Source organism: Thamnophis elegans, chromosome 1, assembly GCF_009769535.1.
Source record: "Thamnophis elegans isolate rThaEle1 chromosome 1, rThaEle1.pri, whole genome shotgun sequence".
Classification (NCBI taxonomy): domain Eukaryota; kingdom Metazoa; phylum Chordata; class Lepidosauria; order Squamata; family Colubridae; genus Thamnophis; species Thamnophis elegans.
Window position 1 is genome coordinate 171213685 of NC_045541.1, and position 18153 is coordinate 171231837.

Genomic DNA, 18153 nt, shown 5'->3' on the forward strand with positions numbered 1-18153 from the left:
CTAGCCTGATATGCCACTGTCTGCCTCAGTGCGCATTTCAGCAGTGGTTTAATAACGATCCTTAACCAATGGGGAAGATAGAGATTTTCTTTGGTTTCTGGGAGCACCAAATCCTATGGTGCTGGCTTCTTCACTGACGATCTTGGGGGAAAGAGCAGGTGGAGATGGGGAAATGGTGCAGCTGTCTCCTCCCCTCCTGGGCCTTTTCAGTTTTCCTGCAGTTCCAAATGGACATGTATTCGTTTAATGGCCCTGGCAGGTTTTGCAACACATCTGTCGGAAGTATGAACGACTACAGAACTTAGCTTTCAGCACCAAAGGGCAATAGGCAACCTTGTTGACATCTTTGCATTCTGGAGAGGAAGAGGGAGAGGGAGAGAGAGAGAGAGAGGGAGGGAGGGAGGGAGGTGGGGAGAGAGAGAGAAACAATGAATTAGTCATTCCGGTAGAATATTTGTAGTTTGGGATTGAGCTGTGGAGTTCTTGTTGTTTTCTGTGGTTGTTTGCTTACAGTGGTTAGAGTGCAGTGGTTAGAATGCAGTACTGCAGGCAACTTTTGCAGATTGCCAGCTGCCTGCAATTTGGCAGTTCAAATCTCACCAGGCTCAAGGTTGACTCATCCTTCCATCCTTCCGAGGTGAGTAAAACGAGGACCCAGATTGTTGGGGGCAATAGGCTGATTCTGTAAACCGCTTAGAGAGGGTTGTAAAGCATTGTGAAGTGTATATAAGTCTAAGTGTTATTGTTACTGCTACAGACATTTTATTACCCAACAAGCTAATATCATCATTATCATCATCAGTGTGAGTGAGAGTGGGAATTGCTGTTTCTTTATATATGTAGTTGGATAATTTTCCTCAATAAATGAGCAAGTATAATGTTTCTAACATTTATTTAATTGGGTTCTTTTATCTAGTTGTTAGGACTTGGGTAGAAAACAGAACACATTTTAGTTAATATTTATGCAGAAATATTGAAAATTCAAACAATTTCACAAACATTTTTTACTATCACTGTAGTTGCTTGCTCTGCCAGTTGTGGTGGGGTGTGGTTTCCTCCTTGCTGCTGCCTTGTTTAGAGTATTGTTTTCTGCCTGATTGTCTGATGTTCCAATCTTTAATCTAATAGAGGTACACCACGCTTACACACCATTCAAAAGAGATACTAAGTCTAGGAAGGAAATAAAAAGATCACATCTCCTCCAACAGTCAACGTTCAGATAAGCGGGGATTAACACCAGACAAACAATAGGGCAGATGACGATACTCTAATCAAGGAACCACCAAGGAGGAAACCACACCCCAACAAAACTGCAGGGAAAGCTACAATATATAAAGAGGCAGAAAATTTCACAATCCATCATACTGATGATGTTATCTAGATGGATATTAAAACGTCTGTAAGTAAAACAACCCAGCTTCAACAGCACCAAGAACTCCACAAAACTAATCATTTATCCATATAACCAGTGGTGGGATCCTACCAGTTTAACAACCGGTTCGCTGCGTGCACAGTTTATTGAGAAATCACCTTCCACATTGCTGCTGGGGAGGAAAACAGCTGAGGTGCAGCAATCCACTCTGCCGCACCGATCAGCTGAGCTTCAGAAACAGGAACATAAGTGAGTATAGTGCAGGGGCGGGCAGGCAGGCCCAGCTGAAAGTCGGAGCGAACTGGTTCGCTCCATGCTGATAGTCGGACGGTAGAATCCCACCCCTGCATATAACATGCTAAACTTGGTGATCAAGCCATAAGGGCAAAGTTCAGATACAATGCTAAATCGTACATCAAGGATGAACCACCTGTGGTCCTCCAATCACTGTTTATTACCAGCTTCTAGATGCTTCTGATGCTACTTATAGGATATAAGTAATACTTGTATTACTTGCAACTCTGTGCCTCAAAAAAGGAACAAAAAAGGCCAAATAATCCAACTCTCCTTTTTCAGATGATATCATCGTGTCATCCACCACCATCCCCGCAGCCCTTAAATGCTGAGGTAAAAAAACCTCAACAACTAAAGTAGGGATATCTAACCTTGTCAACTTTGAGACTTATGGACTTGGACTCTCAGAATCCCCCAGCCAGCCATGCTGGCTGGGGAATTCTGGGAGTTGAAGTACCCACTTCTTAAAGTTGCCAAGGTTGGGCATCACTACTTCAGTTGTTGAGTTTTTTTACCTCAGCATTTAAGGGCTGCGGGGATGGTGGTCTACTTTTAAAGTCTAGTTTTAGTATATATGAGCCGAAGTGCCGCAGTGGTTAGAGTGCTGTACTGCAGCCACTTCAGTTGACTGTTATCTGGAGTTCAGCGGTTCAAATCTCACCGGCTCAGGGTTGACTCAGCCTTCCATCCTTCCGAGGTGGGTGAAATGAGGACCCAGACTGTGGAGGCGATATGCTGACTCTGTAAACCGCTTAGAGAGGGCTGAACGCCCTATGAAGCGGTATATAAGTCTAACTGCTATTGGTATTGCTATGCAAAAAAACCTCATGCCACTATAATGTTCTGTGGTAAAAAATCAACATGGCTGGGCTTTTGGAACTTTATGGAAGATTACCTACTACATGTTCCCTTGGCCAAAAGGTTCTCCTTGCACATATGTGCTAGTCGTTAAAGGTTCTCCTCACCCATATGTGCTAATCGTTCCCGGCTCTAGGGGGCGGTGCTCATCTCTGTTTCAAAGCCAAAGAACCAGCGCTGTCCGAAGATGAAGTTTGAAGTTTGAAGTTTTATTTTATTTATATGCTGCCCTATTCCCTAAAAGGGACTCAGGGCGGCGAACAACTCCAACGGGAAGGGGAACATGCAAATACAAAATAGACATTTAAAATAACCAACAACCACACCTGTCGAGAGGGGAAGGGAGCTCATCCACCCCAGGCCTGCCGGCATAGCCAGGTCTTAACGGCTTTTCGGAAAGCCAGGAGAGAGGTGAGGGTCCGAATCTCCACAGGGAGTTCGTTCCAAAGGGCCAGAGCTGCGACAGAGAAGGCTCTCCCCCGGGTCGTAGCCAGATGGCATTGGCTAGTAGATGGAACCCGGAGGAGGCCGACCCTGTGCGATCTAATGGGTCTTTGGGAGGTAATTGGCAGCAGGCGGTCTCTCAAGATATCTCTGGGGTCATGTGGCCGGCATGACTAAACGCTGAAGGCTCACAGAATGCTGTTACCTAGCCACCAAAGGTGGTCCCTATTTTTCTACTTGCATTTTTACTTGCTTTCAAACTGCTAGGTTGGCAGAAGTTGGGACAAGAAACGGGCTCTCACTCCATTATGCAGAGCTAGGGGTTCGAACCGCCGAACTACCGACCTTTCTGATCAACAAGCTCAGTGTCTTAGCCACTGAGCCACTGCGTCCATCTTGGTACTTGGTACAAAAGTACCCCAGGCCAAATTCACAATTGGCAGTCTATGGTTTAAGGCTTCTGAGCCACGTTGCACTCCAGAACCCAAGCAACAGATTTGAGTCATTCGGCCATTTCAAAGGGTAAGTTCTTTGCTCAGCTTGCAAAACATTCCATGCAATGGGTACCTTCAGGGTTTTCTATCAGTCCAGAGTCACACTTGCTTTCACACTGTTGCATGGCCGAGGGCTTCAGGGCTTCCACACATTCACTGGACGGCTGTCCTGTGTAGGTGATGCACTGGACAGAACGCCTCTGCTGGCCAAAACTGCACTGCCCAGAGCACTGCAGGAAAGAATAAGTTAAGATACCGGAACTGGGCTAAATCAAAAGAGCAGATCTAATATTTTAAGTTCGAAGCACAGCCCTTCAGCCTTTTGCTGTGCCTTGAGCAGTGTTTCTCAACCTCCGCAACTTTAAAATGTGTGTCTGTGCGGATTGGATTCTCAGTCATCCAGGGTTGTCTGAAAGATACTGTATTTTTTCCCCCCAAAAGGAAACCGGAATATGTTTTTTTTTCCCCCTTGAGGAAGAAGATGACCTTTTGCTTCTCATCCAAGAAGCTTCATCAGTTCTGACTGGGTGGTGGTGGTGGGGGACTAATTCAGTTACTTTTGAAAAATAAATGGGCCTCAAAGGATTTCATCTTCGATTAAAACCAATCAGTATGGCAGATCAGCTTTAGATCAGGGGTCTCCAACCTTGGCCACTTTTAAGATCTGCGGACTTCAACTCCTAGATTTCTGTGAATTGAAGTCCACAAGCTGGCTGAGGAATTCTGTGAATTGAAGTCCACAAGCTGGCTGAGGAATTCTGGGAATTGAAGTCCACAAGCTGGCTGAGGAATCCTGGGAATTGAAGTCCACAAGCTGGCTGAGGAATTCTGGGAATTGAAGTCCACAAGTCTTAAAGTTGCCAAGGTTGGAGACCCCTGCTTTAGATCATGGAGTCTTTAACCCTTTTATCACCACCCTCTCGTTGGCCCTTCCGATTCAAACATCATTAATCTCTGAATGCATAAAAGGCTGATTTGGTGAACCTGCTTTGACTTGTTTCCCTGAAAACATAACTATTCTTCAGTTACTTTGAAAAAAATGAACCTCAAAGGATTTAATCTTAATTAAAACCAATTACCGTATTTTTCACAGTGTAAGATGCACCTTAATTTTGGGGGAGGAAAATAGGAAAAAAAGGTATTCATCTGGCTAGCATCCTTCAGCACAGCTTCAACACATTAGTTTGCTGATTATTGGAGCTGAAAAGCAGCTTCTAAAGCACAGCTGATCATTGCAGGGAGCTGCAATTAGTAATGCAGGTGAAGCGCTGAAGAGGTAAGAGAAGGCAGCAGCTGTTCCAGGTGGCCATGTTGGGCTCCGTTTTCAGCCTCCAAATGTTTTGATCGCCGCCCGAAAACATGACACACAGAGGTGACTATTGGCAGCGATGTGCTCCGGCCATCCCAGGAGCCTTGAACGGGTCTCAAACGAAGCGTTTGGAGGCTGAAAACGTGAGGTGCAGAGCCCAAAAATGCAAGACATTGTCTGTGCTAATCTGCAGCCAGGAAGAGGATGCGCGGAAGCCAAAGTGTGGGGGCCGGCAGGTGGGCAGGACTACATTTGGAGTATAAGATGCACTCAAATTTTCAGCCTCTTTTAGGGAGGGGAAGTGTGTCTTATAGTTTGAAAAATACGGTAATATGGCAGATCAGGTTTTGATAGCTTCTTCTTACTGGCTCTCTGAACTTGGATTCAGTGCCTCCAACATGCAGTGTGTTGCCTCTTGAACAATTATTGACTAATGCTTTAAAACTGTAGGAGAAAAATAAACTTTGTGTACCTCTCCCCATTCGCCAGTGACCCACCGCGGGGGTGGGCAGCGCCGAAGACTGCACCTTATGGTGTTTGGGGGCCTGGAGCTCTCGGGACACTGGGAGGTAGACAGTGTGGCACGATGGTCGCCACTTTTGCAAAGGACGACGCGATGACGGAAGCCAGGTCCACAACTTGGAGTACACTACAAGGAAGGCAAAAGTTGGAATTCACTTATCGGTTGTGATTTATTGCAATTCCCATGCCGTTTTACAGCCTCTGGGGTGGTGGAAAATAAATTGATTAAATCATCTTGGGTGTGGATGTTGTGACTTTGCAGCGAGTTTGGCAGAAAGTGGAATCCAACCTATTTTTTTTTGTTTCCCGTTGGAGCCAGCAAAATTATTTTATAACACAAACAGTGCTCATCATGAACCTAACATATAGTACACTTGGCACTTGAGGAGATCTCAAAGGCTTTCCAGAAGTTAGTTATTATTTATTCATTAGATTTATAACTTGTCTTTCTTCCAAGACATCAAAGTAACGTACTATGTTCTCCCTCTCCAAATGTTTCTTCGCCATAACTCTCATGGGAGAATTTGGGCTGGGAGAGAGAATGGTTGCCTCAAAGTCATCTGAAGAATTTAAGGCTGAGAATGGACTTGAGCATGAGTCAACACAGTCTTGGTCCAATATCTTACATAAGTGGATCTCAACCTTTTATTCATCATGGATTCCATGGACACCACGGTCTTCATCTTGGATACTGGGTCTCAACCACGGCCATGGACCAGTGGTGGGTTCCAGATCCCGTTCCAACCAGCAGGCGCCGTACGCGCCATTTGCATGCACGGAGGCGCCAAAGGCTTAAAGGACAGGTAAGGAGCGAGGGTGGGTGGGTGGGCTCCAGTATGCCCATACCAGGGTGTACCGCCTACAACCCACCACTGCCATGGACCCTCTCAAGACTTAACTCAAGATTTAAATCATAACATTTCTTCAAGCCTTCACTGTGATGACATCACACCCCTCCCAGGGGTCCGTGGACCACAGGTTGAGAATCAAAGTCTTATGTACATCACCTGTTTCAATCCCAGATGATGGTAACCATGGTGGTGTTCTGACCTAGGCTTCCCCAGCAGCACAAAGCCGAATCCTTGTCCCGATAAACCCCTTTTATTTAATTTACAGTGAATTCCTCTCCAGTAAAGTCTTTACCGGCCCACAGTCTTTCAAGGTGATTCATAATTACTGACCTTTATCAGGCTTGGAGAGTAGCAAGGCCGATATCTTTCAGATGTCACAATATTTGGCAAGAATGCAGGAATGAACTAATTGTCATGAGAGGGTGGGCGAGGCGCCCCTCGACGTAGTGACAGCACGTTGGCCATGCCCACCCAGCCATTCATTAGGGCAGAGAGCTAGTGGTTAAAAAATTTGCAGCCCACCATTAACCACGTCCCCTCCAGTCTCCAGAAAAACCTCTCTCCACAGAACTGGTCCCTGGTGCCCAAAAGGTTGGGGGGGGGAGGCGGCGGGCACTGGCGTAACATTCCCTTAGGAAAAGTCAGGTAGTCCTTGACTTATGACAGTTGATACCAAAATTTCTGTGGCTAAGCAAGACAGTTGTGAAGTGAGCTGCACCCTATTTTACATCCTTTTTTTGCCACAGTTATTAAGGGAATCACTGCAATTGTGAAGTGAATCACTTCATTGTTAAGCAAATTCAGTTTCCCCCACTGACTTTGCTTGATGGAAGCCGGATGGGAAAGTTACAAACGGGGATCAGAGGATCTTGAGACCCTGCAATTGTCATAAATACACGCCCACCGCCAAGCACCCAAATTTTGGTCATGTGTCCATGGGGATGCTGCAGCCCTCATAAGTGTGAAAAATGGTCATCAGTTACTTTTTTTGTTCAGTGTCTTTGTATCATTGACCGGTCATAAACCAATGGTTGTAAGTTGAGGACTAGCTGTATTTAACTCCCTACATTTGCTGCCTGCTGGATATTTGTGAAAACACATCGGTTATTCCAGGCTTTTGTTACTTCACTTAGTATTAAGAGCATTTGGTTTTTCTCTTTTATGTTGTACTTTTTACTTCTGTAAGCTGCCTGGTAGAGAATAAATTAATTGGTTGACAAATTGACTGACGAATGAATGAATGAATGACAGAATAAAATTGTATATTTTATGATGAAGGACGTTTAAATAATTATAGTCAAATGAAAATGGAGATATGATGATGGTAATATGTATAGATATCTGATGTATAGATATCATACTTGAGTTAATATGAATTATGTTTGATGACTGTGGAAGAGATGCACGAAAGTCTTTTTGTAACCAACTGATACACTTTCTACAGCATGTAAAGAAGGATGCTTGTTTTGAAAATTAAAAATAAAATTAAAAAATTATTTTTTTAAAAAAAAGAATAAAATTGGAAGGTGCCAGACTGAGAAGGTCTGAAGAGAAGCTCATTACCTCAGACCAGTCAAGGGTTACCCATTCCGGAGGACAGGTGTGATTATTACAGGGTTCCAGCACATGAGGCCGCGGCAAGTTGCAAGAGGAATCATCCAGAGTTTTCTCATCTGTGGTGGAGATTTTGCGCTGGCAGAGAACACTTCGGGTCCGCACTCCCTGATTGCAGCTGCGGCTGCATTCGGACCAGTTCCCGATCACCCAACTAGTTGAGATGAGAAACAGAAACCAAAATAAGGGCATGGTGAATCACAATAGTTGTTAAGTTATTAACACGGCTGTTAAGTGAATCTGGCTTCCCCATTGACTGTGCTCGTCAGTGTTGTGGCCCGCCAGCGACTAGCGGAGCTGGATGCAGCTTCAGACAGTGAGGAGGTTGGGGAGGAATATGGGCCAGTCCTGGAGACTGGAGAAGGCTCAGATGAGGGCTCTGTGTCAGAGGCAGAGAAGGGGCCAGAGCCGTCAGACAGTTACCAGCTGCCTTCGGAGTCAGACATCAGTGAGGCAGACGAACAGCTGGAACCTGTTCCCTGTGTGCGCATGCGCAGAGTTGCCAGACGAAGGGAACAGCTAAAGAAGAGGGAGTAAGGCCACAGGTAGACGGTGAATGGCCCCTCCCAGAGGAAATAAAAGAGGAGCGAAAGGGGAGTGGAGTTTGCAGGAGACAATTAGTTCATTCCTGCATTCTTGCCAAGTATTGCGGCGTCTGAAAGATATTGGCCTGGCTACTCTCCAAGTCAGATAAAGGTCGGTAATTGTGAACTAGCTTGAAAAACTGTGGGAAAAGAAAGACTTTGCTGGAGAGGAATTTACTGTAAATTAAATAAAAAGGGGTTTATCAGGACAAGGACTCGGTTTCATACTTCTGGGGAAGCCTAGGCCAGAACAATTAGAAGGTTGCAAAAGGTAATCACATGACCCCAAGCCATTGCAACTGTCATAAATACATGCCAGTTTCCAAATGCCTGAAATTTGATTATAGGACCACAGGGAAGCTGCAACTGTCCTATGTGTGGAAACGGCCATAATTTCCTGCAGATTGTTTTAAATGAAAATGCAGATGCGTGGTAGTAATGGTGACTGGAATCCACCCCTGGTTGTGGCCCGTCAGCCTCTGGCTACTCCAGCAGCCGAATCAGAGGAGGAGGTGGTGGAGTGGGAGTCAGAATCAGCATCAAGGACACCTGAGAGCTTTGAGGGGGGAGAGGGAATGGAGCTGGCAGATAGAGAGGGAGGGAGGGAGCGGTGAATCCTGGGCTGTCTTTCAGCTCTCAGATGGAGAGTCAACAATAGCAATAGCAGTTAGACTTATATACCACTTCATAGGGCTTTCAGCCCTCTCTAAGCGGTTTACAGAGTCAGCATATTGCCCCCAACAACAATCCGGGTCCTCATTTTACCCACCTCGGAAGGATGGAAGGCTGAGTCAACCCTGAGCCGGTGAGATTTGAACAGCTGAACTGCAGAACTGCAGTCAGCTGAAGTAGCCTGCAGTGCTGCATTTAACCACTGGGCCACCTCGGCTCGCCAGCAGCCCCCAGGTCTGGAGGTGGCTGATGAGGAAGAGGAGGAACAGCTGGCACAGTGCCTGACATGCGGCTGCGCAGAAGGCAGAGGAGAGGAGAGCAATGGAAATCCGTGGGCCGATCCTTGGGACAGAAGAGCCACCGCTGCTAGCGAGGCCCCACTCTAGGGATTAAAGGCAGGGGACGAAGATAAATAGATGTGGGAGACAGCAAATTTGTATTAATTGAATATGCTTGTAGGTTGCCCAATTCTGAAGGACGCTGGGTGGTTTCCCAACAATTCAATAAAGAAATAAATTGCAACGGGGAAAAAAAAGATGTGGGAGACAACTATTCATCTTCCAGCTGGACTTGTTAACCTGTGTTGAGAGACCTTCCGAGGGTTTGTCGTGTTTGGGGAGCTGGGTCAGAACATCCCTTTTGATAAGAGCCCCTGCCCACCCCCCTTTAAATGCAGCCCTCCAAATGCTGGAAAGAATTAAACTCACGCTGGCGGGCATGGCTCAGTGTTACATGGGCGCTGCCTCTCCGGTAGCTTGGTTTCAGGGTTGCAGAAATGATTAAGCACCGTGGAGCTGTCAGCTTGATTCCTGCATACAACGGGTTGAACTTGACTGCCTGTGGGATGATGGGGAAGGCTGAGTGAGGATGCAAAATCTCCAACATTAGAAAAGGGTAGGGTTTTTCCTCCCTTTCTGACAATATCCAGAATATCTCCTAATCAAATAATATGCAGTTGAAGCCCAGAAAGCACTTTGCCCAACCCCAGAACATTATTTTTAAATGTCTGTCTGTCTGTCTGTCTGTCTTCCTTATCTATCTATCTATCTATCTATCTATCTATCTATCTATCTATCTATCTATCTATCTATCTATCTATCTATCATCTATCTATCCATCCATCCATCCATCTATCTTCCTTCTGTATCTCTCTCTCTCTCTCCCTCTCTATCCATCCATCCATCCACCCACCCTACCTACCTATCCATCTATCTATCCCCCTTCTGTCTCTCTCTCTCTCTCTCTGTCGGTCTCTCTCTCTCTCTCTCTCTCTCTCTCTCTCTTCCTTCTGTATCTATCTATCTATCTGTCTGTCTGTCTGTCTGTCTGTCTGTCTGTCTGTCTTTTTATCTATAAAAACAGCTCTCTGTGTGTGTGTGTTTGTATGTGTGTGTGTGTGCATATGTTCCAGCATAACTCTGGAACGTCTCTAGTAATTTCAACCAAACTTGGTACACAGATGACTTACTCTCTGGAAACAAATACTGTGGGGGGTAAGACACCCATAACGCCCCCTGAGTGTGTGTTCTGTTACAATACAGCCGGTTGTGCCTTCAAATGGCTTCTACTGTACTGCCGTAAAATGGCTTCTACTATACAGAGCAGTGGAGTTGCCATGGTAACAGCTTCACAGTACTCCACAAGGGGGCTCCCTCTGATAAGGGGGGAAAATCCAACATTATAAATTACATTTGGTCTGGATATTCCCCCCCCCCCCTATATATAAATACCTGGATAATGCTAGGTTCTCAGCTAGTTGTACTATAAAGGGGACACAAATACATTCAGTTGGGTAGTTCTACAGATTTTGAGAAAATAATATTAATTCAAGTTTCTAGATTTCTAGAAGAAATTCAAGACTGCCCCACCTTGATTTATTTTACAAGATGGGGCTGGGGAATTCTGGGAGTTGAAGTCCAGAAGTCTTAAAGTTCCCAAGTTTGGACACCCCTGGATTAGATGATCCCTTATAGTTTCTTACATATCTGATTCTGTGATTTTAAGTATTGGCTGTCTTCCAATTACTTATCAGAAAATTCTTAATATAGACACAGAACGTGTAATACATGCTATAAAAAGCATGCCCGAAGCATTGAGAACAAAACTGAAAGCAGAACTGGCTAAAATGAAGATAGGAATTATTTAGTGCATGAAGATGGAACTGTATGTGTTCACTCCATGGTTATAGGTCACCAGAAAGATGAAAGGCTGCTTGGACCTCAAAGAGTTAAATAAATTCAAAGACAGCATTCTGACATCCCAAGAAAAATGAAACAGATAGACATGAAGATATTTTCCAAGCTAGATGCACCAGAGTTTTGGCACATACTAATGAAAAATATGCCCATGTATTTTTAATACACTGTATGGTTAATATAGACTGCATGTCCTTTGGAATTTTGCTTCTGAAGTGTTTAGTGCAATAACTGGTGGCAATACATGGTGTACATGCATATTTGAGGGGGGTGTCACAGAGAAAGAACATGTCATGATTAGAACTAGCATGTAGACTTACCGTATTTTTCAGAGTATAAGACGCACCTTTTTCCCCTCAAAAAAGAGGCTGAAAATCTGGGTGTGTCTTACACACTGAATACAGAATTTTTTTGCCTCCTGAAACCCTGCTGCCTTCACCAAAATGGCCATGCATAACTTTTAGGAGAGTTTCAGAGAGCTCCTGGGAGCTGGGGAGTGCAGAAATGAGCAAAACATGAGCCATTTTTGCTCAATTTTGCTCCCACAGGCCCCAGGAGCATTCTATAAGCCTCCTAAAGGCTATCCATGCCCTTTTTTTGGACAAAAAAGGGGCCCCGTTTTCGCGAAAAACGGGCCATTTTGGGGAGATTTGCAGAGTTCAAAAACTTTTCTTTTAAAATTTGCCTCTTCAAAACCTTGGTGCGTCTTATACTCCGGTGCGTCTTATACTCTGAAAAATATGGTATATACTACTTCATAGTGCTCTCTAAGTGGTTTACAGAACCAGCACATTGCCACAAAGTATCTGGGTCCTCATTTTACTGATCTTGGAATGATGGAAGGCTGAGTCAACCTTGAGCCAGTCAGGATTGAATTCCTGGCAGTGGGCAGAGTAAGCCTGCAATATTCTAACCACTGCACCACCACGGCTCTGGCATTGGGAAAGGCTACGTCCCCACATATCAATTGAACAAAAGCAAATCTTGTTTTAACATTAAATATAGAGTATCTGGAAGAAACACGAACAAAAAAGGCATTAAACCAGACCTGGTAAGGGCAAAGCCCATCGTAGATATATCAGAAAGAGCTTCAGAGGATCATATGAATGGTAAATTATCTTATTTTTCAGAGTATAAGATTCACCTTTTTCCCCCCAAAAAGAGGGTGAAAATCTGGGTGCATCTTATACACTGAATACAGCATTTCTGGCCTCCTGAAACCCTGCCCCCTTCACAAAAATGGACGTGCAGAGGGTGTGGGAGACCTGCAGACATCACAAATTTGAGGGCATTACAGTACTTTGTGAAGATGTCATTTGACACTAGATTTATGCACAGGACGCAGGAAATCCAGGTGTTATTGTACAAATTATACAAGCTGTACATGTAATCAAGAAGCTGAATAGTGATGAACATTGTGTGATACTTAATGTATAGTCTTATGTCTTTCATTGTGGTAGGTTGCTTGCTTGTCTGATGTCAAGCAAAAAAATAGACAAATGTTGCCTTCATTAGACTCCATCGTGATACAAAAAGTAGGAACTACTATTTTGTTTTAAAAAAACCCTATCCTTAAGGTGAAAATATGAGAAGTAGAAAGTTATAGAAATGTTTTAAGAAAATCTCTTTTGTAATGTTTCGCTATGAGCCGGGGTAGCACAGTGGTTATAATGCAGCACTGCAGGCTACTTCTGCTGACTGCTGGCTGACTGCAATTTGGCAGTTCGAATCTCTCCAGGCTCAAGGTTGACTCAGCCTTCCATCCTTCCGAGGTGAGCAAAATGAGAATTGGGGGCAATATGCTGATTCTGTAAACTGCTTAGAGAGGGCTGTAAAGCAGTGTATAAGTCTAAGCGCTATTGCTATCAGTAACAATCAACTGTCAATATTTAACTTTTTGTTCGCTTTCTGGCTTACTTTAACAGGATCATTAAACTCATACCTCCAGCACAAATGGCTGAACACTTTGTCCATGAGACGTACTGCCATAAATATTGGGCCATGGAATTGCGAACAATGGGTGCATTGAACTTGTACCGGATCCTCTGCAGTTCTTCTCGCACAAGAACCTATAACAATAGACAGGCAACAGTGTCACAGAACTGTTGAAAGAAAAGGAATATATATGTCCATTTATTGCAGTAGGGAATGAGGTTTTATTTTTAATGATTTCTTCTATTCACTATTTGCGGCCTCGACAACTACGCTATTACATTGCTCTAGTGATCCCATTCAAATAAAGAGTGCCTTCTGGGTGTGAAAACATGCACATAACCAAACGCATGAGAGCAACTATGAATTGATATTATTAAATAAGGTAGTTATGTGGGTGCATCTAGATGTACACACATTACATTTCTGGTCTGTGAGCTGTACTGCCTACTAGTTTGCTGCCCAGATAGGGCTGGGATTTTGGGGGTTCTCTGAACCGGCCATAACGTTAGTTACGGGTTCTTCCGAACTCGGGCAAACCCGTATAGGGATGGGCTCCAGCTTCTTTTATTGCTGGTTAGCTCAGGGACGTGCTTCGGGCTTGCACGCATTTTGGGCACGCGCACGCTAATGCGCATTATGTGTGTATGTGCAATAGTAAAAAACAAGATGGCGGTGCCTCTGGCACCGCAGATGGAACCGTTTCAGGTGCGTGGGCAGCCAAGTTACTACCTACTCGGCCGAACCGGTAGGAACCCACCTCTGAACCCATAGCAGCTCCCCCCCGCCATTAGAACTAACCATAACGACCAGGGTGATGTTAGTTGGGCCCAGGGCCTCGAGAGACTCCGGTTCATCCTGAGAGCGCCCGTAGTGGAATGTGGTTCCCGCAATGTCAAAGCGCCGGGGAGGGTCGATCGAAAGTTTCCCGTTGACAAAATATTCATCATTTTCTCCTCTCAGAGCTGGAAGAAGAAGCCAAAAGAAGATGTTTCGAGCTGATGGGCTGTTTGCTAAAACGAAGCAAGAGCATGGCACGCACTGGAAATAAAACCGGGAAGCCCATAATTGTGGAGTCTGTCGGGCAAGAACAAAGAACGCTTATTCACCGAGAATAAGCTCCTGTCACATTTGCATTGATTCTGGGTCATTGATGGCTAATCTTTCTGTCGCCGTGTGCCGAAAGAGTGTGTGTGTGTGTGTGTGTATGCGATAGCGCACCTACACCCATAATGCAATGCACGTGTGATCCGTGACCCGTTTTGGGCCTGGAAGGCCTCCTGCACCAACCTGGAAGCAAAACGGGACCCAAAATGCAATGCGAGCACCTCCCTGTGCACGGCCCCCGTCCCCGTGCATGTGCAACAGAGACCCAAAGACCAGCTGGCTTGCAGGAGGCACGCGTGTATGTGTGATGGAACTAGGCTGGGGCGACAGCTGATGTGCCCACAGAGAGGGCTTTGCATGCCACCTTTTGCACACGTGCCATAGACTCGCCATCACAGTTCTAGGTGGTTAGAGGACCGATAATAGTATCCGAGAGTTAAATATCCTGCATCGCTCAGCTAGAAGTTAGGAAAAAGGATGGTCTGGGGTAAATAGAATGTGTATTAGATAACTCCTGGAGCAATTATTAGCCAAGGCTTAGGAATGGGGACTGCTAGAGACCAATAGGACAATTATTAGAGCTAAAATTTATTATTAATGTATTAGATGATTTGTTTTATATATCCCACCTTATCCCGCTGTCTGCTTTAGTGAAGATGTATAAACCTTTCTTAATTCTACTGTTCAAGGTTCCTTGGCATTTTTCTAGCCAGGACCCTTTTTCTTGGAAGCCTTCAATAAGAGGAAACAAAACCTGCACTTTTGTCTGCTGTTCTGGATCAGCTTTGGCACCAGGCTCAGACCCGAATTGGGGATGACAATGCCGAGCCTCAGGCAGCCCAAACCAGATGGAACACCCACCCACCCCATCTACCACTCGCCAACCTTGCAATATTAGTAATCTGATCAAGGGCTTAGAGCCCACATTTGGGGGAGCAGACTTCTCCTGATGCCTAAGGCTTGTGCAGAGAAGCAAGCTGCGGGGAGGAACAGCAGCAGCGGGGGGTCAGGAACTGGCAGGTTGTTCTGTATTCTGCGCTAGGACTATGACCATGATGGCGAACCTATGGCACGCGTGCCACAGGTGGCACGTGGAGCCATTCGTCCGGGCACGCGAGGTGTTGCCTTGTCAGCTGGTCAGCGCACATGTGCACCTTGGCCAGCTGACTTCGGCCTTCTTTTGAGGCCGTTTTTCGCCCTCTGAAGGCTTTAGCAGCTTCCCTGAAGGCTCCGGAGGGCAAAAAACGACCCTACGAGCAAACCGGAAGTCCGTTCCCGAATTTCCAGTTTGCGCATAGGGCTGGTTTTTCACGCTCCGGAGGGCTTCTGGGGGGAGGGAGAGGCCCATTTTTCGCTCTCCCAGAGCCTCCATGCAGGCTCTGCACTTACCTGGCATCCAAAACAGGCCGTGTGGAGACACCTGGGCTGGGCGTATTGGGTGGGGCCAGCCAGGCCTTACAACTACCAGTTCAGCAAACCAGATGTAAAATGAGCATCCAGTTCACCTGAACCAGTCCAAACCGGGTGAATCCCATCCCTGGGAACATCTACAGAAAGTCACTTCATGAACATAAGACCTAAAACATTTCCCGGATAATACAAACTTCTCACCAAGATAACTCAGAGAATGATTAAGTTCCCGGATATCAATGCGGACAGATCCTTTGGGAATCAGTATCACCTCCTCATAGCCTGAAAAACAATGTTAAAAACAATATGGGGAATTTAGAACCAAACATTTACTTACTGGAGTTGCATCAAGTATGTAAATTTTACACAGGGTAATTTTACGTAATCTTGCAGATAAATGCGGTGGGATTGTGACTCTCAGAATATACAGCAACTGTGGCCTGAGGAATTGAAATTAGTTCTCTGTATCTTAGTAATATTGTTTGGGTAATCATGAAGTTTTCGTCAACCTGGTGCCCTCCAATTACATTGGAACAGCGGCTTCCAAAATTACCTTTATCAGGCGGCTGATACATATAACCAAAGAGGGAATAGAATTCAAACCAGAACTATTTCTTTTGGGAATCATAAACGATAAACATAACAAGGGACTAATCTACTTAACAATACATATTATTACGGCAGCAAGAATGGTCTTTGCCCAAAACTGGAAAAACAGGGAAATTCCACAAGAAGAGGAAGCAATTAGTCGTTGAGGCCACTTGGGAATTTATCCTGTACCCTCAGGGCCACCTGAATCAAGAGTGCAAATGGGTGTGGATACTTTCTTGGGACTGGTGAAAGGACTGCATTGTAGATAGGGGATAGGTGGTCTCTCCCCCAATCTTGAGAGAGGGCTCTTCAGTTTTAACACAGATGGCTTCTTTGACCCCTCCAAAAAGAGGTTGGGTAATTGTGATTAGGAAGTTGTGATTAAGTGTACTGTGAGAATCAACCACAGAGTTAATACTGAAGGAGTATATGAATCAATATTGGCTATCTGCTTTTATTATGAATTGCTTATGTTACTATATAATTATTACTGATTAAACCAATATTTGCTGTTTGCTTCTGACATGATATACTGCTAGAAATCATTTATTAAGAATTAAGCTTTGTTATTGGCTTCTGCTTATATTATTGTATGCTGTCAGAAGTTAGTTGTTTTCTAGCCTAGCAAATTGGAACCTTAATACTGGACTGCAAGTGTTATGTCACTGCTGCGTCTGGCTTCTATTCTTGGCTTCAAAGCTAGGCACATTCTTGAAAACATAGAATAAATTGTTACACAGGAATATGAGGCCCCACAGATAAAGGAACCAAACTAGGGAGTTTTCTTGGCTTATAAATCCTTAAAGCATTCTGCCAGAAAAACAACTTGGCAAAGGGGGGGCTGCCATCCCCTATACAAGGCTATAGGAATACTCCACAGATAAGGTAGACAGAGACAGAAGCTTGAACAAAAGAAAGCTTTAAAGATCACGTTGGTAACGAATCTTTGTCTCTGATTGGATAAACTTTGTTTGTATCTGCCTAAGATGTACATATAATACTCTGAGCCCCTCTTGCAGGGTGTGGCTATTCCTTACATGCATTTGTGTTGGATATAGTTTTGTCACCCAACTTTTCCTATGGCCATAAATAAAAGCTGATATTTTTTGCAAGCCTCGTCGAGTCTCACTCTCTTTGGCATTTCAGTGGCTCAGGGAAATTGCTGGAACCTTACAATACATTGTATTAATCTGGCCATAATACTAAACTGTAATATGCTTTAATTCTGGTGGCACAACAAGTTATGCGAATATAGGAAGTGTTTCCTTAAATAATGGTTTAGGATACTGTATGAACTCAGAAGGGGACAGAAGGGACTGACCAAAACAACTTTGCCTTCCCCATTTCCAAATGAGAGTCTTATAAATGTGGTTAAGATTTGTTAAAATGAAAACAGAATCTAAACCAGTGGTAGTCAACCTGGTCCCTACCGCCCACTAGTGGGCATTCCAGCTTTCATGGTGGGCGGTAGGGGTTTTGTCCGACATTGAAGCACTTTCCTTTTTTTAAATTTCATTGACTTTTTTTTAAAAAAGTCATAGCATTATTTAAAAACATTTTCATTAGGTTTTCATAAAATCACCATTACTGTGGAACCTGTGGGTGGTTAGAAAGTTTTACTACTAACAGAGATACAAAAGTGGGCGGTAGGTATAAAAAGGTTGACTACCCCTGATCTAAACTGTAATTTAAACATGTACATTGTAAGAAAGTTAGCACCCATCCATGTCCTAGAAGAATGAAATATTCTAGGAAATATTAAAAAGGCAGAATATAATATTTCCCTGGATCACAAAAGGAGAAACATGTTTTAAAGACAAAGCAGCTTCCTGCAACTCCATCCCCCCCCCCCCCCCGCTTCAGCTCCAGGGTGATGGGATTAAGACCTTCACCCTCAGGACATG

General features: G+C 44.6%; 1 protein-coding gene across 2 annotated transcripts in view; it reads right to left on the reverse strand.

Moving 5' to 3' along the window:
- Positions 1-218: 218 nt before the first annotated feature.
- ADAMTS10 (ADAM metallopeptidase with thrombospondin type 1 motif 10) overlaps positions 219-18153 on the reverse strand; it is a 70818-nt gene continuing 52883 nt past the window's right edge. For both annotated transcript variants that reach the window (XM_032212317.1, XM_032212392.1), the window contains exons 18-25: positions 15860-15940; positions 13943-14106; positions 13152-13278; positions 9722-9851; positions 7708-7912; positions 5244-5420; positions 3536-3692; positions 219-353 (exon numbers count right to left, since the gene is read on the reverse strand). In XM_032212317.1, the coding sequence (XP_032068208.1) occupies positions 244-353; positions 3536-3692; positions 5244-5420; positions 7708-7912; positions 9722-9851; positions 13152-13278; positions 13943-14106; positions 15860-15940 (1151 nt within the window). In that variant the 3' untranslated portion in view covers positions 219-243. The remainder of the gene's footprint in view (positions 354-3535; positions 3693-5243; positions 5421-7707; positions 7913-9721; positions 9852-13151; positions 13279-13942; positions 14107-15859; positions 15941-18153) is intronic.